This window comes from Tinamus guttatus, unplaced genomic scaffold, assembly GCF_059628265.1.
Source record: "Tinamus guttatus ecotype Peru unplaced genomic scaffold, ASM5962826v1 Tinamus_guttatus_pri_ptg000459l, whole genome shotgun sequence".
Taxonomy (NCBI): Eukaryota; Metazoa; Chordata; class Aves; order Tinamiformes; family Tinamidae; genus Tinamus; species Tinamus guttatus.
Window position 1 is genome coordinate 4,316,236 of NW_028288993.1, and position 27,185 is coordinate 4,343,420.

General features: G+C 54.3%; 2 protein-coding genes across 2 annotated transcripts; both read right to left on the minus strand.

Moving 5' to 3' along the window:
* Positions 1–12,284: 12,284 nt before the first annotated feature.
* On the minus strand, positions 12,285–18,645 carry LOC104577193 (immunoglobulin lambda-1 light chain-like). Its single transcript, XM_088532348.1, has 4 exons — positions 18,570–18,645; positions 18,160–18,441; positions 14,368–14,409; positions 12,285–12,821 (listed from the first exon to the last, which is right to left on the minus strand). Exons 1-4 carry the CDS (start codon positions 18,613–18,615, stop codon positions 12,496–12,498), a joined length of 696 nt encoding a protein of 231 aa, XP_088388474.1. The 5' UTR covers positions 18,616–18,645; the 3' UTR covers positions 12,285–12,495.
* A 684-nt stretch (positions 18,646–19,329) lies between these two features.
* On the minus strand, positions 19,330–21,448 carry LOC148593095 (uncharacterized). Its single transcript, XM_088532236.1, has 4 exons — positions 21,375–21,448; positions 20,887–21,246; positions 20,029–20,304; positions 19,330–19,346 (listed from the first exon to the last, which is right to left on the minus strand). The coding sequence occupies exons 1-4, from the start codon at positions 21,418–21,420 to the stop codon at positions 19,330–19,332; spliced, it is 699 nt and encodes a 232-aa protein (XP_088388362.1). The 5' UTR covers positions 21,421–21,448.
* Positions 21,449–27,185: the final 5,737 nt, after the last annotated feature.

The following is a 27,185-nucleotide window of genomic DNA, read 5'->3' on the forward strand; positions in this document are numbered from 1 at the left end:
TGATGTCCTGGACAAAAGTAAAAACTCAATAACTGAGAAGATGCCCTGAAGTGGTCCTGGGCACACGCCAGAGTCCTCCAGGTCACCCAAGATGGGACAAGGTCCTGAATGCTGCGCTTAGTGCCTGTCCCCACACCAACAGCAGCACCCAGCCCACCACTGAGCCCACAAAGAAGTCACCAAATTACCGAAAATCGATCTCAGAAATGCCCTATTTCACAGTGGGGAAGGAAAGATTGTGAGGAGTTGAGCGACTTACCCAGGACGTTCAGCTGGGTCCCCGCGCCAAATCCATCAGCAGCAGTACTACTACCAGCACTAGCAGCAGCACCAGCAGTATTATCAGTGCAATGAGTTTCTTCAAAAACCTCCAACCCTCTTTCTGCAGGAGCCCTCACACTATGGGCCTCCTAAGATGTGGTGGGATGGACATAGTGGGACTTAGGTGCCCTGCTATACATGTCACATGGAAGATGCCTTGGGAGATACTGTGGAATGGAAGGTTCGTTGGTCGATGTGGCAGGATGAAGGTGCCCCAAAGCATGAACCATGCTGGCAGTGCCCAATTGATGGAGCTAAATGGCTGCATTGAAATGCAGATGCCCTGATGGATGTGGTGGGGTGGAGGTGCCCAAGGCACATAGTGAGGTGGATCTATCAGGATAAGCGCAACTTGCAACTTCCACAGGGCCAGGGCATAAGTTACCCAACAGATAAATGATGTGCTTTGCTCTTTTCCATGATTTCACTGGAGAATGGCAGGGAGAGTCTTACACTGGGAGAGACCTTGACATGTCCCATGGGAGAGCATGATAGCAGGGTTAAAGAGGGAGACAGAATTAGAGAGAGGCATGAGGGCCTTTCAAATGGGCTCATGATAGTGACCTGGTGCATCTTTGCTGCTGCAGCAGCAGCGAGTGTGGGCAAAAAAAACCCTGTTAGCCCCTAATGCCGACGCAGGCGTCAGAGTGGCCTGTGGCACCACAGAGGCCTGACAGGGCCAGGCATCATCACCACGGTCGAGGCCACCCCGACAGGCACCCCCCTGGCCACTATCACCAGGAAACTCCTGCTTCTCCCGGGATTAACAGCTTATGATTTACAATTGCCACACACTGGCAAATAACATATATAATATATATGCAACATAATACATACATATATGAGTTATTTTTTATGTAATATATTCTACATTATATAATGTTATCCATAATATGCAAAATAGATAGCTTGTGTTTTCTATAAGTCTTATTTTCCTGGTTATATTTTTATGTCTACATATATACATGTATGTCTGCAACCAAGCACACAATTTGGTCTAATTATTCCAGGATTGGCTCTCTAATTCTCTGACATGAACCCTGTTCTTTCCACATTTATTCTTCCTCATCTATTTTCTCTTACCGCGAGAATTCAAGCCCAACCAGCCCTGTTTCCCAACCAGTTCTGCTCTTAGGCACCAGCAGATCTAGCTCATAAAATGCACAAACAAACTGCCAGGAGCAAGACTGATAAAGGACTTTTGTCCTTTCTCGCACACCTTGCCTGCCTCTGCAATGCCTAACCCTATACACCAGAAAACTGAGTGAACCTCCTCCCAAAAAGAAAGAGCTTTATGCTAAAGAAATTGGTCATCTACATAACCTCCTTCTTATTGCCCCTAGCCCCAATCCTTTGGTTCAGACTTCTTTGTGCCTCTCTCTTTTAAAGAGCATGGACATCAAAGCACAAAGATTAGTTTCATCACCTTTGCACAGCTAACATTTGCTAACTCATAGCTAAAACAGCTGAGAGCAAGACTTGTAAAGGACAAAGACAAAGATGTCAAAGGAGAAGGTTCATTTTCCTCACCTTTTCCTCAGATATAGCAACGTTTTCAACCACCCTTAATGTAGAAAGGAAACCCAAAACTACTCTCTGTGCCCCCATTGAAGAGCTCTGTCCAAGAGCACCAGGACAGGTCCTTCTGCTCTCCAAGGAGGTGAGGCTTTCACCCCATGGCCAAGAGCACTCTCTGTCCTTCAGCTGGCCTCTGGCAAGCGCTGTGGCCCTTCCTGAGGAGCTTGGCTTGGAGCTGGAGGGAGAAAATGTCTGTTCCTCGTTAAGGAAAACAGACCTGTTCCTCAGGTCTAAGGCTTAGGACCCGCACACAAATAAATTCCCTCATGAAGATTGAAAGAGCCTCTCTGAGGAACCTAAGCCCAAGTATCTGAAAGAGGTCGTGAGTGTTGAGACTAGTGTCCATGTCCTGGGCAAAAGTAAAAAACCTGATAATTGAGAAGATACCCTGAAGTGCTCTTGGGCACACGCTGGAGACCACCAAGTCCCCCGTGATTGGACAAGGCCCTGAATACTGCACCTTAGTGCCTGTCCCCACACTGACAGCAGAGCCCAGCCCACCACTGAGCGCACAAAGAAGTCCCCAAATTACCGAAAATCGATCTCAGAAATGCCCGAATTTCATGGTGGGGAAGGAAAGATTGTGAGGAGTTGAGCGACTTACCCAGGACGTTCAGCTGGGTCCCCGCGCCGAAAGCACCATAAGCAGCACTACTACCAGTATCAGCACCATCAGCATCTACATAACCTCCTCCTTTTTCCCCCTAGCCCAAATCCTTTGGTTCAGTCTTCTTTGTGCCTCTCTCTCTTTTAAAGAGCATGGACATCAAAGGACAAAGATTATTTTCATTACCTTGTCCACAGATCGAGCAACATTTTCAAATACCCTTAATTAAAAAAAAAAAAAAGAAGAACTGCTCTCTTGTCCCTCCTGAAAAACTCTGTCTAAGAGCACCGGGACAGGTCCTTCTGCTATCCAAGGAGGTGAGCCTTTCATCCCATGGCCAAGAGCACTCTCTGTCCTTCAGCTGGCCTCTGGCAACTGCTGTGACCCTCCCTGAGGAGCTTGGCTTGGAGTTGGAGGGAGAAATGGTCTGGTCCTCGTTAAGGATGACAAACCGGCTCCCCATGTCTAAGGCTTAGGGATTTGGACCTGCACAAGGACTCATTTCCTTATGAAGAATCAAATAACCTGACTGAGGAACCTAAACCCAAGTCTCTAAAATAGGCCACTAGTGCCAGTACTGGGGTCCGCGCCCTGGGAAAACGTAAAGACCCAGTGATTAAGAAGATACCGTGAAGTGGTCCTGGGCACAAGTCAGAGTCCTCCGAGATGGGACAAACTCCTCAATGCTGCGCTTAATGCCTGTCCCCACACCGACAGCAGCTGCCAGACCACCACTGAGTCCGCAAAGAAGTCCCCAAATTACCGAAAATCGATCGCAGAAATGCCCCAATTTCGTGGTGGGAAAGGAAAGATTGTGAGGAGTTGAGCGACTTACCCAGGACGTTCAACTGGGTCCCCGTGCCGAAAGCAGTAGCACCAGTAGTACCACCAGCACTAGCACCACCAGCAGCAGCATTATCAGCATAATGGGTATCTTCAAACACCTGCAGCCTAGTTGCTGCAGTAGTGCCCAAGCTCTGGACCTTCAGAGATGTGGTGGGATGGACAAGGTGGGATGGACACAATGGGACATAGATACTGTGATGGACATGTCACGGGGGGAGATGCCTTGAGAGATGCTGTGGAATGAAAGGTTCCCTGGTCATCACCTTTTCCTCAGATATAGCAATATATTCAAACACCCTTAATGTAAAAAAAAAAAAGATACCCAAAACACTCTCTAGGCTCCCACTGATGAGCTCTGTCCAAGAGCACCAGGACAGGTCCTTCTATTCTCCCTATGGCCTAGAGCATTCTTTGTCCTTCAGCTGATCTCTGGCAACTGCCACGGCCCTTTCTGAGGAGCTTGGCTTGGAGTTGGAGGGAGAAAATGTCTGGTCCTTGTTAAGGACGACAGCCCTCCTCATCAGGTCTAAGACTTAGGGTTTTGGACCTGCACAAGGACTCATTTCCTCAGGAAGAATCAGAGAGCCTGACTGAGGAACCTAAGCCCAAGTCTCTGAAAGAGGTCACAAGTGTCAGGACTGAGGTTGATGTCCTGGACAAAAGTAAAAACTCAATAACTGAGAAGATACCCTGAAGTGGTCCTGGGCACACGCCAGAGTCCTCCAAGTCCTCCGAGATGGGACAAGGTCCTGAATGCTGCGCTTAGTGCCTGTCCCCACACCAACAGCAGCACCCAGCCCACCACTGAGCCCACAAAGAAGTCACCAAATTACTGACAATCAATCACAGAAATACCCTAATTTCGTGGTGGGGAAGGAAAGATTGTGAGGAGCTGAGCGACTTAGGACGTTCAATTGGGTCCCTTCACCGAATACATCAGCAGCAGTACTACTACCAGCACTAGCAGCAGCACCAGCAGTATTATCAGTGCAATGAGTTTCTTCAAAAACCTTCAGCCCTCTTTCTGCAGGAGCCCTCACACTATGGGCCTCCAAAGATGTGGTGGGATGGACATAGTGGGACTTAGGTGCCCTGCTGTACATGTCACGTGGAAGATGCATTGGGAGATACTGTGGAGTGGAAGGTCCCCTGGTCAATGTGGCAGGATGAAGGTGCCCCAAAGCATCAACTGCGCTGGCAGTGCCCAATTGATGGAGCGAAATGGCTGCATTGAAATGCAGATGCCCTGATGGATGTGGTGGGGTGGAGGTGCCCAAGGCACATAGTGAGGTGGATCTATCAGGATAAGCGCAACTTGCAACTTCCACAGGGCCAGGGCATAAGTTACCCAACAGATAAATGATGTGCTTTGCTCTTTTCCATGATTTCACTGGAGAATGGCAGGGAGAGTCTTACACTGGGAGAGACCTTGACATGTCCCATGGGAGAGCATGATAGCAGGGTTAAAGAGGGAGACAGAATTAGAGAGAGGCATGAGGGCCTTTCAAATGGGCTCATGATAGTGACCTGGTGCATCTTTGCTGCTGCAGCAGCAGCGAGTGTGGGCAAAAAAAACCCTGTTAGCCCCTAATGCCGACGCAGGCATCAGAGTGGCCTGTGGCACCACAGAGGCCTGACAGGGCCAGGCATCATCACCACGGTCGAGGCCACCCCGACAGGCACCCCCCTGGCCACTATCACCAGGAAACTCCTGCTTCTCCCGGGATTAACAGCTTATGATTTACAATTGCCACACACTGGCAAATAACATATATAATATATATGCAACATAATACATACATATATGAGTTATTTTTTATGTAATATATTCTACATTATATAATGTTATCCATAATATGCAAAATAGATAGCTTGTGTTTTCTATAAGTCTTATTTTCCTGGTTATATTTTTATGTCTACATATATACATGTATGTCTGCAACCAAGCACACAATTTGGTCTAATTATTCCAGGATTGGCTCTCTAATTCTCTGACATGAACCCTGTTCTTTCCACATTTATTCTTCCTCATCTATTTTCTCTTACCGCGAGAATTCAAGCCCAACCAGCCCTGTTTCCCAACCAGTTCTGCTCTTAGGCACCAGCAGATCTAGCTCATAAAATGCACAAACAAACTGCCAGGAGCAAGACTGATAAAGGACTTTTGTCCTTTCTCGCACACCTTGCCTGCCTCTGCAATGCCTAACCCTATACACCAGAAAACTGAGTGAACCTCCTCCCAAAAAGAAAGAGCTTTATGCTAAAGAAATTGGTCATCTACATAACCTCCTTCTTATTGCCCCTAGCCCCAATCCTTTGGTTCAGACTTCTTTGTGCCTCTCTCTTTTAAAGAGCATGGACATCAAAGCACAAAGATTAGTTTCATCACCTTTGCACAGCTAACATTTGCTAACTCATAGCTAAAACAGCTGAGAGCAAGACTTGTAAAGGACAAAGACAAAGATGTCAAAGGAGAAGGTTCATTTTCCTCACCTTTTCCTCAGATATAGCAACGTTTTCAACCACCCTTAATGTAGAAAGGAAACCCAAAACTACTCTCTGTGCCCCCATTGAAGAGCTCTGTCCAAGAGCACCAGGACAGGTCCTTCTGCTCTCCAAGGAGGTGAGGCTTTCACCCCATGGCCAAGAGCACTCTCTGTCCTTCAGCTGGCCTCTGGCAAGCGCTGTGGCCCTTCCTGAGGAGCTTGGCTTGGAGCTGGAGGGAGAAAATGTCTGTTCCTCGTTAAGGAAAACAGACCTGTTCCTCAGGTCTAAGGCTTAGGACCCGCACACAAATAAATTCCCTCATGAAGATTGAAAGAGCCTCTCTGAGGAACCTAAGCCCAAGTATCTGAAAGAGGTCGTGAGTGTTGAGACTAGTGTCCATGTCCTGGGCAAAAGTAAAAAACCTGATAATTGAGAAGATACCCTGAAGTGCTCTTGGGCACACGCTGGAGACCACCAAGTCCCCCGTGATTGGACAAGGCCCTGAATACTGCACCTTAGTGCCTGTCCCCACACTGACAGCAGAGCCCAGCCCACCACTGAGCGCACAAAGAAGTCCCCAAATTACCGAAAATCGATCTCAGAAATGCCCGAATTTCATGGTGGGGAAGGAAAGATTGTGAGGAGTTGAGCGACTTACCCAGGACGTTCAGCTGGGTCCCCGCGCCGAATTCACCATAAGCAGCACTACTACCAGTATCAGCACCAGCAGTATTATCAGTGCAATGAGTATCTTCAAAAACCTGCAGCCCAGTTGCTGCAGTAGTACCCGCACTATTAGCCGTCTGAGATGTGGTTGGATAGACAAGGTGAGATGGACGTAGTGGGACTTAAGTGCCCTGATTGGCATGTCGGGGATGGTATGTCTTGAGAGATGCTGTGGAATGGAAGTTTCCTTGGTCAATGTGGGACGATGGAGGTACCCAAAGCATGGATTGGGCTGGCAGTGCCCAATGGAAGGAGCGAGAAGGCTGCATTGAGATGCAGATGCCCAGATGGATGTAGCTGCCCAATACACATAGTGAGATGGATGCACCAGGGTAAATACAATCTGCACCTCCCACAGAGTCAGGGTAAAAGTCGCCTATTAGACAGAAAATGTGAGCTTTGCTCTTATCCATGAATTCACTGGGGGATGGTAGGAAGGACCTTACACTGGGGGTAGACCTCGAGTTGTCCTGTGGGAGAGCATGGTAGCAGGGTTAAAGAGGGAGATGGAACCAGAGCGAGGCATGAAGGCCTTTCAAATGTGCTCACGACAATGACCTGGTGCATCATTGCTGCTGCACCTATGTGTGTGTTGGCAAAAATGCTGTTAGCCCCTAATGCCGACGCAGGCGTCAGAGTGGCCTGTGGCACCACAGAGGCCTGACTGGGCCGGGCATCATTGCCAAGGTCAGGGCCACCCCAGCAGGTACTCCCTGGCCAGTGTCATCAGGAAATTCCTGCTTCTCCCGGGATTAACAGCTTATGATTTACAATTGCCATACACTTGCAAATAACATATATAATACATATGCAACATAATACATACATATATGAGTTATTTTTTATGTAATATATTCTACATCATATAATGTTATCCATAATATGCAAAATAGATAGCTTGTATTTTTTATAAGTCTAATTTTCCTGGTTATATTTTTATATCTACATATATACATGTATGTCTGCAACCAAGCACACAATTTGGTCTAATTATTCCAGGGTCGGCTCTCTCATTCTCTAACATGAAGCCTGTTCTTTCCACATTTATTCTTCCTCATCTGTGTTCTCTTACCTTCAGAACACAAGCCCAACCAGCCCTGTTTCCCAACCAGTTCTGCTCTTAGGCACCAGCAGATCTAGCTCATAAAATGCACAAACAAACTGCCAGGAGCAAGACTGATAAAGGACGTTTGTTCTTTCTCACACACCTTGGCTGCCTCTGCAATGCCTAACCCTACACACCAGAAAACTGAGTGAACCTCCTCCCAAAAAGAAAGAGCTTTATGCTAAAGAAATCGGTCATCTACATAACCTCCTTCTTATTCCCTATAGCCCCAGTCCTTTGGTTCAGACTTCTTTGTGCCTCTCTCTCTTTTAAAGAGCATGGACATCAAAGGACAAAGATTATTTTCATTACCTTGTCCACAGACCGAGCAACATTTTCAAACACTCCTGATTTAGGAAAAAAAAAAAAAAAAAAAAAGAACTGCTCTCTCTGTCACTGCTGAAAAGCTCTGTCTAAGAGCACCAGGACAGGTCCTTCTGGTATCCAAGGAGGTGAGCCTTTCACCCCATGGCCAAGAGCACACTCTGTCCTTCAGCTGGCCTCTGTCAACTGCTGTGACCCTCCCTGAGGAGCTTGGCTTGGAGTTGGAGGGAGAAATGGTCTGGTCCTCGTTAAGGATGACAAACCGGCTCCCCATGTCTAAGGCTTAGGGATTTGGACCTGCACAAGGACTCATTTCCTTATGAAGAATCAAAGAGCCTGACTGAGGAACCTAAAGCCAAGTCTCTGAAAGAGGTCGCAAGTGCCAGTACTGGGGTCCACGCCCTGGGAAAAAGTAAAGACCCAGTGATTAAGAAGATGCCCTGAAGTGGTCCTGGGCACAAGTCAGAGTCCTCCGAGATGGGACAAACTCCTCAATGCTGCGCTTAATGCCTGTCCCCACACCGACAGCACCGAGTCCGCAAAGAAGTCCCCAAATTACCAAAAATTGATGGCAGAAATGCCCCAATTTCGTGGTGGGAAAGGAAAGATTGTGAGGAGTTGAGCGACTTACCCAGGACGTTCAACTGGGTCCCCGCGCCGAAAGCAGCAGCACCAGTAGTACCACCAGCACTAGCACCACCAGCAGCAGCATTATCAGCATAATGGGTATCTTCAAACACCTGCAGCCTAGTTGCTGCAGTAGTGCCCAAGCTCTGGACCTTCAGAGATGTGGTGGGATGGACAAGGTGGGATGGACACAATGGGACATAGATACTGTGATGGACATGTCACGGGGGGAGATGCCTTGAGAGATGCTGTGGAATGAAAGGTTCCCTGGTCATCACCTTTTCCTCAGATATAGCAATATATTCAAACACCCTTAATGTAAAATAAAAAAGATACCCAAAACACTCTCTAGGCTCCCACTGATGAGCTCTGTCCAAGAGCACCAGGACAGGTTCTTCTGCTCTCCAAGGAGGTGAGCCTTTCACCTCATGCCCTAGAGCATTCTCTGTCCTTCGGCTGACCCCTGGCAACTGCCGTGGCCCTTTCTGAGGAGCTTGGCTTGGAGTTGGAGGGAGAAACTGTCTGGTCCTCGTTAAGGACGACAGGCCTGCTTCTCATGTCTAAGACTTAGGGACTTGGACCTTCACAAGGACTAAATTCCTCAGGAAGAATCAAAGAGCCTGATTGAGGAACCTAAGTCCAAGTCTCCGAAAGAGGTCACAAGTGTCAGGACTGAGACTGATGTCCTGGACAAAAGTAAAAACTCAATAACTGAGAAGATGCCCTGAAGTGGTCCTGGGCACACGCCAGAGTCCTCCAGGTCACCCAAGATGGGACAAGGTCCTGAATGCTGCGCTTAGTGCCTGTCCCCGCACCAACAGCAGCACCCAGCCCACCACTGAGCCCACAGAGAAGTCCGCAAATTACCGAAAATCGATCTCAGAAATGCCCTATTTCGCAGTGGGGAAAGAAAGATTGTGAGGAGTTGAGCGACTTACCCAGGACGTTCAGCTGGGTCCCCGCGCCAAAACCAGCACTAGCACTAGTAGCACTACCAGCAGCAGCACCAACAGCATTATCAGTACATTGAGTATCTTCAAAAACCTGCAGCCCAGTTGCTTCAGTAGCACCCACACTCTGGGCCTCCAGAGATGTGATGAGATGGACACGGAGGGATGCATGTAATGGGACTTAAGTGCCCTGATTGACATGTCGGGGGGAGATGCCTTGAGAGATGCTGTGGATTAAAAGGTTCCCTGGTCATCACCGTTTCATCCATTATAGCAACATTTACAAACACCCTTAAGATAGAAAAAGAAAACCTTGGAAGACTATGTCTCTGCTGAAGAGCTCTGTCCAAGAGCACCAGGACAGGTCCTTCTGCTCTCCAAGGAGGTGAGCCTTTCACCTCGTGACCAAGAGCACTCTCTGTCCTTCAGCTGATCTCTGGCAAATGCCATGAGCCTTCCTGAGGAGCTTGGCTTGGAGTTGGAGGGAGAAAATATCTGGTCCTTGTTAAGGACGGCAGGCCTGCTCCTTATGTCTAAGGCTTAGGGACTTGGACCTGTGCAAGGACTCATTTTCTCCTGAAGAATCAAAGAGCCTCTCTAAGGAACCTAAGCCCACGTCTCTAAAAGAGGCCGCTAATGCCAGGCCTGGGGTCCACGCCCTGGGCAAAAGTAAAGACCCGTTAATTGAGAAGATACCCTGAAGTTGTCCTGGGCACAGGCGAGAGTCTTCCAAGTCCTCCGAGATGGGACAAAGTGCCTCTTCCAACACTGACAGCAGAGCCCAGTCCGTCACCCAGCCCACAAAGAAGTCCCCAAATTACCGAAAATCAATCTCAGAAATGCCCCAGTTTCGTGGTGGGGAAGGAAAGATTGTGAGGAGTTGAGCGACTTAGGACGTTCAACTGGGTCCCCGCGCCGAATACATTAGTAGCTGAGTAAGGATCTCCAAAACCATCTGCCCAGTTGTTGGCACAGTGCTTACATGCTGTGTTCCAAAAAATATGGTGGGACATGGCTGGATAGATGCACAGGAATGGAGGGGCCCCAATAGACCTGGCTGGATTGAGGTGCCTCCATGGTTAGACGTGGTAGGACAGGCATGCTCTGATTTATGTGGTGAGCTGAAAGTACCCATGGAAGCAGCAAAATGGATGCATCAGCAAGGAGATGCCCTGATGACTGCAATGGACTGGAGATAACCCAATCTATGTAGTGGAGTGGTTGCATTGAGATTTAGGTGATGTAATTGATGTTTTAAGAGGCATGCAGTGGGATGAAGATGCCATAATGGGCATGGTGGAGTGGATGCATGGAGATGGAGAAGTCCAGGTGGCCGCAATGGCATCAAGGTGGCCAGATGGAAGTGGTAGGATGGCTGCAGCAGGAGAGCTGCAACAAGTTTGATATGTCCTCACAAACTCAGCATGGCAGAATGGTGCATGAGAGAGGGCTACACGTCCTTGCTGGAGAAGCCAGGGTAAAATTTAGGGCCTTGCCCTGACTATCCTGTGGGGAGAGCGTTAGTGTAGCACTACAGAGCTGCAACTGCATCACCTACCCTGTCACCACTGCCTTCTACTTGATAGGTGCCAACTTCCCTGCCTGCTGCAGAAGTAATGTTAACCCCAAGAAAAAAAGGGGTCTGGGGGAAAGCAGCTGACACAGGCGCAGAGGTGGCCTGCGTGGACTAGGCTTTGGCACAGTGCAGGGGTGCCATGATGCACTGGGACATGCTGTGCTCAGGGTCACATGGGAGGGGACAGCCAAGATGCCAGGCTCTGCTGGGCCCTGTTCAGAGAGGGCCCCTAGCCCTCTAATCACTGCTTGGTCAGCCCCGTGGGCCACTGGCAGTGACATGAGCCCATATGTGGTGGGGCCCATGGGCACCAGTGGCAGCTTCAGTGCAGCAGGAGGGGGTTTGGCTCCTGCCTGATGCCCAGGATGGAGAACGCAGGAGCCTCCAGCAAAGATCCTGCCTTCGGGCACATGGGCGCTGAGCTGTGCCGTGCACAGTCACTCACTTGCAGCAGGCCCAGGGCACCGAGGCGTTCTGCTGAGGGCAGATGAGCTTCCCCAACCAGCACCTGGTGTTTCAGCACCAGGGGAGGCCGAGCTCTGTGCTGGGGCCAGGGTGAGCACAGGGCCCCATCAGTCTCGGCTTTGTGGAGTGGCAACTGGTGGCCACATTCGCAAGAGGGTTTGGTTCCTGCTCTGGCAGAAGCTGTCACAGCCCAGCCTGCTGTGGAGGAGCCCCAAGGGGCTGCCAGCAGCAGTGCCGGCAGCCTGAAGGCCACGTGGGACAGCACCAGCCCTGCGGTCCCACCAGGAAGCCATGACAGGTTGGGAGCTGCTGGCACACTGGAGACCGGGGCACAAGTGGTGGCTGCTGCTACAGCCGTGCTGAGGTTGGCCCGACAGTGGGACACGGCACCTCAGGAGCAGCAAGCGCATTTGGCAACACCCTCCCTCTCTGCAGCAGCTCCCCTGGGGCCTCTCACACTTGGGTTGCCCATTGGGCGCTGCATGGCAGGAGGAGGAGAGGAACGGGATGGCCGGGCAGCCCCTGGCGGGGCCACAAGCCAAGCGACCATGTGAGCAGAGCCCTGGGGGGTCGCGCACAGGTGGCACTTGGCCCCTGGGCCACGCTGGCAGCAGGATCCGCACCCCGTGTTCAACCAGTGAGGCAGGACAGAGACACAGATACAGAGCCAGCGCTAGTTCAGTGTCTGTGTTTATTAGGATGACATCAGAGTAGGGGGACAAGTGAGGGGCGCAGGGAGAGGGCAGAGAGACTGAGCACAGGGGGACAGCAGGGACCTGTGCCGAGGGAGAGCTGCTTCCACCAGCAGCTGTGGGGATGGGCAGGCATGGAGGCATGAATGTGGAAGGGGACGAGGAGAGGGGATGGTGGAGCTCCTGAGGTGTTAGACGGAGCACTCAGATCTCTTGATGACCTTCTCGAATTTCTGGCCACTGTGCGTGACCTCACAGGTGTACGTCTCATGTCCCTTCCATTCGTCAGCAGTCAACGACAGGTAGCTGCTGCCCATGTACTTGGTGTTGCTCTGCCTCTGGGGCGTGGTGGTCTCCACGTTAGCGGTTCTGGTGATGCCATCAACCTTCCAGACAACAGGTGCAGTACCAGGGTAGAAGTCGGCTATCAGACACACCAAAGTGGCCTTTTGCTTTGAGCTGATCTCGTCCGCGGACGGAGGGAAGAGATACACACTGGGGGAGACCGTGGGCTGGCCTGTGGGAGAGAGAGGGAGTGACACCAGGGTTAAGAAGAGAGACAATATGGCGACAGAATGATCTACCGTGGTACATCACCACTGCCACAGCATCAAGCATCAGAAGACCCACTTGTCCCCAAATGCCAACAGGGGTGTCAGCTTGCTCCTCAATGCCCTGGTGACCTGGATGGGCTGGGCAGCAATGTCCCCAAGCACCCTAGGCCACCGTCACCAGGAAACTCTGCCTTCCCCGTGATTGACATCTTATACTTTATAATTGCCATACACTTGAAAATAACATATATAATATATATGCAACATAATACATACATATAAGCGCTACTTATAAACAATACATTCTACATTATGTAATGTTATCCATAATATGCACAATGTAGAATTCATATTTTCCATATGCCTAGCTTTCCATGATTGTATTTTCTGTCTACAGATGGACTGTTTGCTAAACATAAAATTTAGTCTAATGTTTCCATTTTTGGCTCTCTGATTCTCTGACACAAACCTTGTTCTTTCTTTCTTTTATGACTATCTTCTCTTACCTCCAGAACTCAACCCCAGCCAGCCTGTTTCCCAACCAGTTCTGCTTTTAGGCACCAGCAGATCTAGCTCATAAAATGCACAAACAAACTGCCAGGAGCAAGACTGATAAAGGACGTTTGTTCTTTCTCACACACCTTGGCTGTCTCCGCAATACCTAACCCTATACACCAGAAAACTGAGTGAATCTCCTCCCACAAAGAGCTTTATGCTAAAGAAATTGGACATCTACATGATTCCCCCTAGCCCCAGTCCTTTCGTTCAGACTTTTTGGTGCCTTTTTCTTTTAAAGAGCACGGACATCAAAGGACAAAGATTATTTTCATTACTTTCATGTCTACAGACCGAGCAACATTTTCAAACACCCTTGATTTAGAAAAACAAAAACAAACAAAAAAAAAGAACTGCTCTCTCTGTCACTGCTGAAAAGCTCTGTCTAAGAGCACCAGGACTGGTCCTTCTGCTATCCAAGGAGGTGAGCTTTTCAGCCCACGGCCAAGAGCACACTCTGTCCTTCAGCTGGCCTCTGGCAACTGCTGTGACCCTCCCTGAGGAGCTTGGCTTGGAGTTGGAGGGAGAAATGGTCTGGTCCTCGTTAAGGACAACAGACCTGCTCCTCAAGTCTAAGACTTAGAGAAGTGGACCTGCACAAGGACTCATTTCCTTACGAAGAAGCAGAAGGGAGCCTCTCTGAGGAACCTAAGCTCAAGTCTCTGAAAGAGGTCGCAAGTGCCAGGACTGAGGTCCATGCCCTGGGCAAAAGTAAAGATCCAATAATTGAGAAAATATCCTGAAGTGGTCCTGGGCACACGCCAGAGTCCTCCAAGTCTCCCAAGACGGGACAAGGTCCTGAATGCTGCACTTACAGCCTCTCCCCGCACCGACAGCAGCTGCCAGACCACCACTGAGTCCGCAAAGAAGTCCCCAAATTACCGAAAATCGATCGCAGAAATGCCCCAATTTCGTGGTGGGGAAGGAAAGATTGTGAGGAGGTGAGCGACTTACCCAGGACGTTCAGCTGGGTCCCCGCGCCGAAAACACCACACAGTGATTTGAGGCTGTACAAAAACTTCCAGTCCAGCTGCATGAGTAGTTCTTGTCCCCCTTGTCCCCAGGGATGGAGATGGTAGGATGGGGGTTTCTCGATGGGTACAACAGGATGGACGCATCAGCACGGAGGTACCTCAGTGCATGCAGTGGTATGGAGCTGCCCCAATATATGCATCTGAATGGATGCAATTTCCAGAGTTGCTGGGGGCAACATGAGCGCAGTTATCTCCTGCCGCTGATCAGCAGGCGATGGATAACCAAGGAGTCTCCACCACACTCATGCCTGAAGGCAAGAAAGCTCTGAGCTCTGTTAGTGCTCACTCACTCACGGCGGGGCCAGAGCGCTGGAGCATCCTCCTGAGGACACACAAGCACTTCCCTTACTGGCTCCAGCATTTTGGCACTGTCAGAGGTCTGTGCTGGGGTGAGCAGAAGGGCTCTGTCAGCCACTGGGGACACCTGCTGAGGGCGAGGGGACATCCCTCCAGAGCAGGTAGCAGCTGGAGGCCAGAGCCACAGGACATTTTTACTTCTCCTGCGGCAGGAAACACCAGCAGACACAACTATTAAGGTGTCCTGCCCCTTGGAGATGGAGCTCCTGCTCCTGGCTCTCTGCCTTGGCACAGTGTGTGCCTCACAAGCAGCCAGAGACTCCTGTGCATACCAGGCACTTTCCACCGCCATCATGCTCACCTGGGCTTCCCTGTGCCACAATCATGAGGGGGATCTTCCTGCCAAGGGGCACAAGTGCAGACGGGAAGCCAGTGGGATGGACATAGTAGGAAGGAGGCGCTTAGCTCTTGAGGTGTTAAATTTAAATAGCTCCCATTTAAAACGAAGTCAAAAATATTTAGGCAGTGTGGTTTCTGCAAGTGGTTACAGAAAGATGCAGATCAGTTGGGTCTTGGAAAGTAACTAGAAATGGGCCTGTCCTTTGTGGGCTGTGCATGCATCAGGAAAGGCTCGTTACACCAAAAGCGTTTGCAGGAAATGGAGAGCATCAGTGAATCTTGCAAGTCATTAAAGGCAAATGATGCATAGAAAATGTTGTGGTTTGAGGAACTTTCAGTTTCAGAAGTTCGTTTTGCCCTGGGAAGGCTTAGGCACTGCTGCAAAAACTCATTGAAACCATTTATGCAAAAAACAAACAAACCAAAAAAAAAAAAACCCACAAACATGACTGTTACTGGCTAAAACCAGCACTGGCTGCTGAGGGGACCAGTGCTGCTCTCAGTTTGCCCACCCCAGGAGCTCTGGCTGCCTGCTCACCAACAAAGCTTTGCCACCAGCAGTGCAGGACAGCACGGGAAGGGCTGTGGTGGGAACTTGTGTGACCATCATGAAGGAGGCAGCAGTCACTGCTTGATGGTCCCTGAAATGGCAACAACAGGTTTGTGCCACACTTTCCCATTGCTTGGCATAAAGGCAGGAGCATCACTGCGGCCATCAGAGGTTACACAGTAAAAACGAGCCTCATTCTTAGCTTGGGTCTTAGGGATGAATAATGGGGCTGTGGAGCTGCTATGTGATGGTAACAGGCACAGCCCCAGGGAACTAGAGCAGGGCACAGCCTTGGGCACAGCGGGGCAGCATGGTGAGGGCTGCGGTCAGGACATGCACAACCATCGCAGGAGGAAGACAAGCACTGTTCAACAGCAATGGAGGGAGGTTTGTGTCACACTTCCCCTTTGCTTGGTGTCACCGTGGCAGCAGCACTGTTACCACAGTAATAGACGGCCTCGTCCTCGGCTTGCACCCCAGTGATGGTTAAGGTGTTTGTGGAGCCAGACTTGGAAGCAGAGAATCGCTCAGGGATGCCCGAGGGTCTCTGGTTGTTGTTATATATCACAGGGACCAGGGAACCACCAGGCTTCTGCTGCCACCAGCCATACCAGCTGCCACCAGCAGAGCAGGAGATCTTGGCGGTGCCTCCCGGGGACACGTCCACGGAGGCCGGCTGAGTCACTGCTGCCTGGACCAGGGAACCTGCAGAGGGAGAGGAGAGAGGGCAGAAAGCGGCGGGTCAGTCAGTGCCGCAGCAGCAAAGCCCCCCGCGCAGCGCGACGCCCCGGGGCCCCTGTGCCGGCCGCGCACAGCCAGGCTGCCCAGGGCACCTGAGCCGTGGGCGAGCACCGCGAGGAGGAGAGCGGCCCAGGCCATGGCGCGATGCCACCCGCTGTGTGTCCCCACGCCGACGGGCTCTGCCGCGGACCCCCTGCTCCCTCTTAAAGCCCCGCGCGCCCGCGGCTCGGCCCCTCCATGCAAATGTGCCCCGCGCTCAGCGCCAGAGCTGCGCGCGCCTCCTCCCCTCCGCCCGCCCCGCGCCCAGTCCAACACGGCCACGTTATCCACAGCGTGGCCTTTCCGTGGCTGGAGAGCAGAGACACATCCCACATACTTGCCAAAATCGAGGTACAAGTGGGACCCCCTAACCCCAGACCAACATGAGCAGAGCAGGGCCTAGGAGCATCATGCCAGAGTTCAGCTGCTGCGACACAGAGTTCCTGCATCCCGGCTGGGCTCTTGCTGGTTCCATGGCTCTGTGCTTGGGTTGCTGGGCAGAGCAGAGCTCCCGCTGCCTCCCAAGGAGGCCCCAGGGCTCCTGCCTTACAGCTGCCTGGAAAAACAACGCCAGGATGCGGGAGTTCACATACCTCAGGCATCACTCAACAACAGCACCTTGCAGCACCCAGTGCTCCCTGGGTGCACCACCACTCCTTGGGGCACTGCCAGGTTTCCGCTGGTACCAACCTTAATCTGGCTGCCCCTGGAGCTGGTTATCTGGGCAGTCTGCTCTGGCGACACGGACACCCAGGGCAGCTCAGTGAAATGAGTCAGCAAGCAGGGGGAGGAGGCAGGAGCTCCCACTGCCCACGTGCAGAGAGCAGAGCTCAGCGAGGGCTGCTAAACCTACAGGCTCTATCCACGTGCACCCACGTCAGCTCTGATGCTACAGCGCCAGCCCCAGAGGGGAGCTCAGCCTGGAGGAACAGGCACATGGCACGGTTTTCCCAAGAAAGTCTGCAGCTCCACACACTGCCCCACTGCAGCCTCTGCCCCTCGGATGGGCCTCAGAGGGTGTCGGGCTGTGCACGTGCCCCATCACTGCTGCACAGACTGCCTCACCCTGAGCATCTCCGACACACGAGGCCCTTTTCTCCTCTTGCCCAACCAGCACTGAGCTCCCTCCCTGCAGCTCAGCCCCACACAGGGCCCTTGGGCTTTGCAGCCAGGCTGGGCTCTCCTGCCTGTGCTCACACAGGAACGCAGCAGTTGGAGGCCTTGAAGCTGGGCCAGAGGCAGCCAGAGACCTCAGCACCTCGGCGGCAGCTCAGCACGAAGGTGCGAGGCTGACGGGCAGCAGATCCCTCGCCCCAGCGTGCTCCTGGCAGAGCTGCGTGGGCAGGAGGGCAGGGAGGGCACCCACAGGGCCCTGCGCACCAGCCTGGCCATGCAGAACAGCTCATCCGAGCAGCACAGGCAGGAGACAGGGCCCGGATGGGCCCCGCCAGCCTGGGGTCTCTTCCCTCCTCATGTGCAGCTGAAAGATGGTGTTGGTGTTGGCCACAGACAGGGCAACTAGAGTAGGACACAGATCTTTGCAGAGTGGGGGAGTGCGCGGAGGGCTGTGGTTGGGAGCCGGGCAACCATCAAATGGGGAAAAGAGACACTGTTCAATGGTCCATGCAATGACAGGAGGTTTATGTCACACTTCTCCTTTGCTCAGTGCCACTGTGTCACCAGTATAACTACCAGTATAACCACCACAGTAATAGACAGCCTCGTCCTCGGCTTGCACCCCAGTGATGGTTAAGGTGCCTGTGGAACCAGACTTGGAACCGGAGAATCGTTCAGGGATGCCCGAGGGTCTCTTGTCGTTGTAATAAATCACAGGGACCAGGGAACCACCAGGTTTCTGCTGGTACCAGCCATAGCTGCCGCTGCTACCAGAGCAGGATATCTTGGCGGTGCCTCCCGGGGACACGTCCACCGAGGCCGGTTGAGTCAGCGCTGCCTGGACCAGGGAACCTGCAGAGGGAGAGGAGAGAGGGCAGAAAGCGGCGGGTCAGCGAGTGCCGCAGCAGCAAAGCCCCCCGCGCAGCACGACGCCCCGGGACCCCTGTGCCGGCCGCGCACAGCCAGGCTGCCCAGGGCACCTGAGCCGTGGGCGAGCACCGCGAGGAGGAGAGCGGCCCAGGCCATGGCGCGATGCCACCCGCTGCGCGTCCCCACGCCGACGGGCTCTGCCGCGGACCCCCTGCTCCCTCTTAAAGCCCCGCGCGCCCGCGGCTCGGCCCCCTCCATGCAAATGTGCCCCGCGCTCAGCGCCAGAGCTGCGCGCGCCTCCTCCCCTCCGCCCGCCCCGCGCCCAGTCCAACACGGCCACGTTATCCACAGCATGGCCTTTCCCGGGTTGGAGAGCAGAGACATATCACACACTTGTCAAAACCCAGGCACAAGTGGGACCCCCATCCCCAGATGAACATGAGCAGAGCAGGGTCTAGGAGCCTGGGAGAGCTCCAACAACTCCAGTGTGGAGCCGGACAATGCTCAACAACAGGGCCATCTCCACATTCCACATCCCTCCTCTTGTTTCATGTGTTCCTGGCCCCACACAGGCCTTGGCCATTCCTGCCTCTGTGAAACACATTGTGCCCTGCATGGATGCAACTGTCCCCCACCCTTTCCCACCAAGGTAGGTGCCAAGTCTGTCACCCAGGCAAGAATGATACCCGAGTCCCTGCTGAGGTCACTTTGGAGCCCTACATCCACCTCTGGGCTCCCCAGCATAAGACAGGAGGGGTTCAACAAAGGGCAATAGGGTGCTGGGAGGCTTGGAGCCTCTCTCATCCTGGAGAGAGGCTGTGGAACCTGGGGCTGTTTAGCCTGCACAAGGGAAGATCAGGGAGAAGCTCATCAATGCTGGTAAATACCTGATGGGGGGCAAAAGACACAGATAGGCTCTTCCCAGAGGTGTCCCAAGACAGGACGAGAAGATGTGAGAGTAAACTGAAATTCAGGATGCTCCTTTTATAGGAAAGAAACAGATTCTTCTGCCCTGAAGGAACTCAAACTCTGGCCAAGATGGTCCAGAGTGGCTGTGCAGTGGTCTGCCCTGGAGACAGGCAAACCCCAAGGGGACACAACCTCCACCATGTTCACTGCTCAATCCTGCTATGGCCAGGGCAGTTGGAGGAGACGCCTGCCACTGAATAGCAAGTTGGATCCAATCTCAGTGACTCCAGGGCTTCCTTTGCCCAGCACCTGCATTGCCCTCTTGCTTTTTTGGTTCCTTCCCCTTCCTTCTTCCAGCCCTGGGCCAGATTTTCAAGGCCTTTTCTAATCTCCAGGCTACACCTACACAGTGGCTACCTGGCAACAGCCTCCAGGAACACCTCCAACACCCTCCCTGACACTGATCACAAGCCCAGCGGGACAGGGCAGGCCTGGATGTGGCAGGTACCTCTGTGGGCATCACAGACAGGCCCCGCTGCAGCAGCTCACACATCCCAAGGCAGCTCTGCCTCATAAGCACATTTGCTGCTCCACCATTAGGCTCCCCACTAGGAGTGAGGAACTGAGGGGCCCTGGCACTGCAGCATGTTGTCATCTTACTTCCCCTTTGCACGATGTCACGGTCACCAGTACTATCACTCCAGCCACCGCAGTAATACACGGCCTCGTCCTCAGCTTGCACCCCAGTGATGGTTAAGGTGGCCGTGGAGCCAGACAAGGAACCGGAGAATCGCTCAGGGATGCCCGAGGGTCTCTGGTCGTTAGCATATACCACAGGGACTGGGGGACCACCAGGTTTCTGCTGGTACCAGCCATAATCATAGCTGCTGCTACCCCCAGAGCAGGTGGTCTGAGCAGCTTGTCCTGAGGCACAGACTGAGTGCCTCAGACATGCTGAGTAAGAACTGCCTGGCTCAGGGAAGTAGGAAGAGGAAGACAAAGGAGGGAGAGAACAGGCTGTCAGCAGGTCCCGGAATAGCAAAGTCCCTCCACACACTAGGCCAAATGGGGCTCTGGTGCCTGTAGGGCTGGAGAATGGGACACCCAATATGCCCTGACCCATGGCACGCTCTTACAGGGTGGCTCTGTCAGTCCCTGGCCCCTGCCTGCTGCTGCCTCAGGGTCAGGCAGCTCCCCCTGGTTGAGGCCAGGTAGCCCCAAGGCTTTGCTGGCCTTGGACACCCAGAACTTGGCCCTCTGGGATCTGGGCCACATTGAAACAAAGGGGAAGCCAGTGGCTGATGAAGAGTACGGGGGACAATTTGTCACAGCCGCACAGCTAGGAGACAGGAGTCAGCATGGTCCCCAACAGCCTGGGGTCTATTCCCTCCTCACGAGCAGCTGAGAGATGAGGGTGGTCACAGACCAGTGTTCCTAATGGAGGGGGGAGCAGTGGTGAGACATGTGCAGAGAAGCATGGCAAGGGCTGTGGTTGAGGCTTGTGCCAAGACACCAGACACTGTTCAATGGTCCATGCGATGGCGGGAGATTTATGTCTCACTTCCCCATGGCTCGGTGTTTGTGTGGAAGCACTAATGCTGCTGTCCCAGCTACCACAGTAATACACGGCCTCATCCTCGGCTTGGGCCCCAGTGATGGTTAAGGTGCCCGTGGAGCCAGATTTGGAACCGGAGAATCGCGAAGGGATGCCCGAGGGTCTGCTGCTACTGCCATATATCACAGGGACCGGGGCACTGCCAGGCTTCTGCTGCCACCAGCCATAACTATAGCTGCTCCCAGAGCAGGAGATCTCGGCAGTGCCTCCCAGGGACACGTCCACTGAGGCCGGCTGAGTCAGCGCTGCCTGGACCAGGGAACCTGCAGAGGGAGAGGAGAGAGGGCAGAAAGCGGCGGGTCAGCGAGTGCCGCAGCAGCAAAGCCCCCCGCGCAGCGCGACGCCCCAGGGCCCCTGTGCCGGCCACGCACAGCCAGGCTGCCCAGGGCACCTGAGCCGTGGGCGAGCACCGCGAGGAGGAGAGCGGCCCAGGCCATGGCGCGATGCCACCCGCTGTGCGTCCCCACGCCGACGGGCTCTGCCGCGGACCCCCTGCTCCCTCTTAAAGCCCCGCGTGCCCGCGGCTCGGCCCCTCCATGTAAATGTGCCCTGTGGTCAGCGCCAAAGCCTTCCCAGTGCCACATTCACTGCAGAGGGCCGGGTCAGTGCCAGCTGCAGCCCAGCCTGGAGACTCAGCCTGGGGAGGTACCACGTCCTTTTGCTCCAGCCTGCCAAAACCCCCACTACCTCCCTCATCCTTTTCCAGTCCTCTCATGGCTGCACAGAAGGCTATGCCCATCCTAGGAATGATGGACAAGGTCCTGCCCAGGCACTTCTTTGGCCCTGTCACAACCTCCTTGGGACTCCCTACTGTGGCAATAGGGTCATGTGTCAAGGTGTGCTGCATCCAAGGGCTGTTGATGGCTCGGGACCACTGAGCTGCCTGTGGGGCCTGTGCAGACCAGGGGACTACAAAAAGGCAAGAGACAGGCCTTCCCCCTTCCGTATCTGAAAATGTTCTGGGTTGGAGGAGGTCAAAGACTTGAATGTGAGGATGAAGATGGTGATGGGTGCATGCTGTGGGGCTGGGGTCAGGTTGATAGAGGAGCGCAGACTCCATCACATCCCTCGTCACTAGAAGAGGCACAGGGTAACTATCCTGCACCACCGTCCCATACACAGCCCTTCATCAGCACACCAAGGCCCTGGGGAGAACACAGGGTCAAGGCCAGAGAAACCCCAGATCCCGGCAGGGCAACTCCTCACGTGAAGCACTTCAAGGCCAGAGCCCCACCAGCCCAGCACCTCCAACCACACCTGACCTTCCTGCATCCCACAGAGCCCATGTTCCTCTGCCCTGTCCCCCTGCCCAACTCGTGGCGACCTGGCAAATGCTACTACTGGAAACCATTCCCCAGAGCCCATGGGAGCCATCACCCTCAGCCCCAGCAGCACCCTGGGACAGGCAGGGGAGCTGGGCAGCCCCTGCCATCAGGGGGACATGGCTGGGCACAGGCATGTGCCTCCCAGCTGGCGCATGTGCCACAGGGTTCCTGTGCAAGTATCAGAGCCCTTGGATGCAGAGAGACTCTCCTGTGAGAGCCACAGGGGCCTGGCTCTGCCCAGGGCACCCAGCACCCAACCCCGCTCCAGCGAGGAGCGTTGGGCTCACTGCTCAAAGCTGCCTGCCCAAGGGGCTCCAATTCCTGGGGTCCCACCCCCCTGAGACTCCTGGCAAACAGTGAGTGGGGCACAGGTGAGAAGAGGAGAGCAGGAACTGTCCCTGAGGGCAGAGAGGGGTGGCTGAAAGGGTCCTCACACTCTCCAGCATTTCTGTGTCACTCCCCCATTGCTCAGGGCCGATGGGAACCTTGTAAGCAGCACCGTCCTAGGCAGCACGGTAATAGATGGCCTTGTCCTCGGCTTGTGCCCCAGTGATGGTTAAGGTTCCCGTGGAGCCAGACTGGGAACCAGACAATCGCGTAGGGATGCCCGAGGGTCTCTTGTCACTAGCATAGATCAGAGCGACTGGGGCATGGCCATGTTTCTGCTGCAACCAGCCATAAGCCCAGCTGCTGCTAGCCCCAGAGCACGTGATCCGAGTGTTTTTCCCTGGGGACACAGACCGAGAGGGAAGCTGAGTCAACCCACCTGATGGACCAGGCACTCTGGAGAGAGAAAGCAGAAAGAGCAACAAAAGGGGTATCACCAAGTGACAAAGCAGCAAAGATCCCCCAGGCAGTAGGACAGGAATAGGGTCACCGTGTCCCACAGGACCCTGTGGGACAGACGGACCAACAGCCATACATAGAGCACAAAGATAGATCTCCCCAGGCCCAGGAAGCAGAGGGAGCTGCAGGTATGGGGATCGCTGCTCCAGCAGCGGAAGGGACCTGAGGCAGGGACACAGCAGTGAGCAGAGCCCAGTCCAGCACGTCCCAGCATAGGAGGCAGCCCCAGGGGGAGCAGGAGGCACCAGCAACAACTGGGGTTGAGCCCTGGTAACAAGGTCACACGCTACCCTGTGTGAGGACAGAGACAAGATGGGACTCCAGGGCAGCAGAACAGAAAAGGTAGGATATTCACAGATATGGATTTACAGAAGGGACAGGAACCAGCACACACCCCACATCCATGGCATTGCCTCTTTCACTCTCGGCTGTGTCTCTCCCTTCCCTATTTCTTGGCATCACCATGGCTCTGGATGACAGTGTTCTCCCAGTCAGCATTGCAACAGCCAGGCTTCTCCTCACCTTGAGCTCCAGGGATCATGAAGGCATTTATGGAGCCAGAAGTGGAACCACAGAATCACACTGGCATGCTCAATCCTCTCCTGCCATTGTGGCAAACTGCAGTGACAGGAGCAGTGCAGAGTTCAGCTAGGACCGTGCAGAGCGGTAGCTGCAGTCATAGGAGATGTGTCTGGTTGGTCCAGGGACACAGACACTGAGAGCAGCCAGTAAAAGCAGTAGGAAAGCAAGGCACTGCTCGCCTCTGCCTGCCCGCCTGCAGACCTGCTGGGGGCCCAGCGAGGGCTAGCAAAGCTGCACACACGACCCAACGTCAACTTGGATGCTGCAACACTCAGCCTGAGGGAGCAGAAAAGGGACAAACCTCTCCCTAGGACACACAGGAGCTTGGAGATCCACACATGGTCCTGGCTGCTCCCTCTGCCCTCACATGGCCCTGGCCGGCAAGGGCAAGCCCAGGCAGGGCCTTTGCAGCACCAGGGCCCTGGTGCTTAGGACAGTGTGGCAGCCTGCAGGCACAAGGAACCACTCTGGCCATGAAAACAGGAGGCTCCGTAGCTGTGGACATTGCCTGGCATGGTTCAGAAGAAGGGGGACACAGTGCTTGCCTCTCTGACGCTCCCGAGTTTGAGTCTAACTTCCTCATTGCGCTGGGGCACGGTGGGAACAGTACCACTACCAGCATAGTTACTGCAGTAATAGACAGCCTCGTCCTCGGCTTGCACCCCAGTGATGGTTAAGGTGTTTGTGGAGCCAGAGGTGGAAGCGGAGAATCGCTCAGGGATGCCCGAGGGTCTCTTGTCGTTGCTATATATCACAGGGACTGGGGCACCACCAGGCTTCTGCTGCAACCAGCCAAAGTAGCTGCCGCTACCACCAGAGCAGGAGATCTTGGCGGTGCCTCCCGGGGACACGTCCAGTGAGGCCGGTTCCTGAGTCAGCGCTGCCTGGACCAGGGAACCTGCAGAGGGAGAGGAGAGAGGGCAGAAAGCGGCGGGTCAGCGAGTGCCACAGCAGCAAAGCCCCCCATGCAGCGCGACGCCCCAGGGCCCTCGTGCCGGCCGCGCACAGCCAGGCTGCCCAGGGCACCTGAGCCGTGGGCGAGCACCGCGAGGAGGAGAGCGGCCCAGGCCATGGCGCGATGCCACCCGCTGTGCGTCCCCACGCCGACGGGCTCTGCCGTGGACCCCCTGCTCCCTCTTAAAGCCCCGCGCGCCCGCGGCTCGGCCCCTCCATGCAAATGTGCCCCGCGCTCAGCGCCAGAGCTGCGCGCGCCTCCTCCCCTCTGCCCGCCCCGCGCCCAGCCTGGCTCCCTCACAGCTCCACCTGGACAAGAACACCTGGCTGCCCCCAGCTCAGAGCCACCAGCTGACCCTGCCCCAGCCCTGCCCAAACCCACGCGTCTCTTCAGCTCCCCACTGCTCACGAGTGCCCAGCAGGGCCTACGACTCGCGCCACCACACTAACGCTCAGGCCCATGCACAGCGCAGCCCTCAGTGATGGTTAAAGGCGCCCCTGGAGCCATACCTTGAACAGGAGATGCTGGCAGAGAGGCCTGGGGGCCTTCTGCTCCTACTGTATCTCACACACACAGGGCTGCAGCCAGGTTTTGGCCAGAACCAGGCCTAGCAGCTGCTGCTGATGACAGGGACAAGTGATGTGGGCAGCCTGTCCTGAGGACACTCTCACAGAGGGTGACTAAGTCACTGCCGCCTGCACCAGGGCAGAGAGTGGGTAAAATGGGGGTGTCCATGAGTGTGGCCTGCCCGGTCGCTCTTTACAATCGCATCCCACAGCCTCGGGCATCTCCCAGCCCGGGGCTGCCATGGCCCAACTGATGTCTGCAGCCAAGCCAGGAGCACAGCCATCCCCAGGACAACCTCCTGCCTTTCTTTCTGCCGTGATGCAGCAGCTGGGCCCTGGGCTCCCCAGGCCATCAGAGAGGAGATATCAGCCACCCTGTCTGGCAGCTCCACTCCCTGTTCCGAGAGGCATTTACCCATCATGAGGCGCCTGAGGGGGCCATGCGCTCCCCAAGCACCACTCAGCCCCAGCAGCAGCAGGGCTCACAGATATTAAGCCAACACATCCCCTGCCTCTTCCAGCCCATCCCTGCTCCAGTGATGGAGGAGCTCTGGAAAGCCACTAGCCGGATCTACTACATGTCCCCATTCAGAGAGGGGGTGGATCCCCTTCTCCCTCTTAAAAAGCCACGGGCCCAGGCCTCGACACCTCCAGACAAATCTCTCCTCAGGAGCTGCAGAATCACCTGGATGGTCCCATGCAGGGGCCCTAAAGAGGGACAAGCCAGGCCAACAGGGACGACAAGAAGCACAAGATAATGCTGGGAAGGCCTTGCTGGGTACATGAGAGTGTCGTATGAGAAAACCAGACACACTTCAATGGTCCGTGACATGGCGGGAGGTTTGTGTCACACTTCCCCATGGCTCGGTGTCACCATGTCACCATCATAACTACCAGCATTGCTACCACAGTAATAGACGGCCTCGTCCTCGGCTTGCACCCCAGTGATGGTTAAGGTGCCCGTGGAGCCAGATGCGGAACCAGAGAATCGCTCAGGGATGCCCGAGGGTCTCTGGTTGTTGTTATATATCACAAGGACCAGGGAACCACCAGGTTTCTGCTGCCACCAGCCATAGTTGCTGACGCCATAGTCAGCACTGCCACCACCAGAGCAGGAGATCTTGGCGGTGCCTCCCAGGGACACGTCCACCGAGGCCGGCTGAGTCACTGCTGCCTGGACCAGGGAACCTGCAGAGGGAGAGGAGAGAGGGCAGAAAGTGGCAGGTCAGAAAGTGCCGCAGCAGCAAAGCCCCCCATACAGGACAACGCGACGTCTGCCACTTCAGCTGCTGGTATCTCAGGAAAAAGGGCTGCTTGGGAGCGTTTCACTGTGGGGACAGCACCAGGAGCCAGACACGTGTCAAGAAGCTCCTGCAGCTCAGCCCTCTAAACACTCAGAAAGCAGAAGCTCACACACCAGGGCTGGGTCCTATCCAACACGTGGGCTAAAGAAACTCTTTCCAGCTGCCTTGCTCTGGCATCCCATGACTATCCAGCCACTGGGGTGCTGAGGACAGGCCCAAGGCCTTGCTGAACCATGGGGAGGACTCAAGGAAGGTCCCCCATGGAGCCACAGACAGGTCACATTAACAGAGCTGCCAGAGAAGCCCCAGGCCTGGAGCACCTCTCATTCACACAGACCGCAAGGCTCATCCCGTGCCTTGGTAAGCGGCCAGGAGCTTCTTCCTGCACCTCCACACTGCGCCCAGCCCCACTGCTCTTTCCAAGAAACACCACACAAGGGATCCAGGTGCATGAGCAGAGGGCTTTATTCCAGGTCACTTTTATACAACCCCTCCAATCCCAGCTGACCACCACTTGGGACAGTGGAGCCTCCAGTGACACCGCACGTCTCAGAAGCAGCTGCCTTTCCCACAAGTTTATTCTGCTCCTCAGCAGCTTCTCCTGCTTGAGCAGGACCAAAGCTG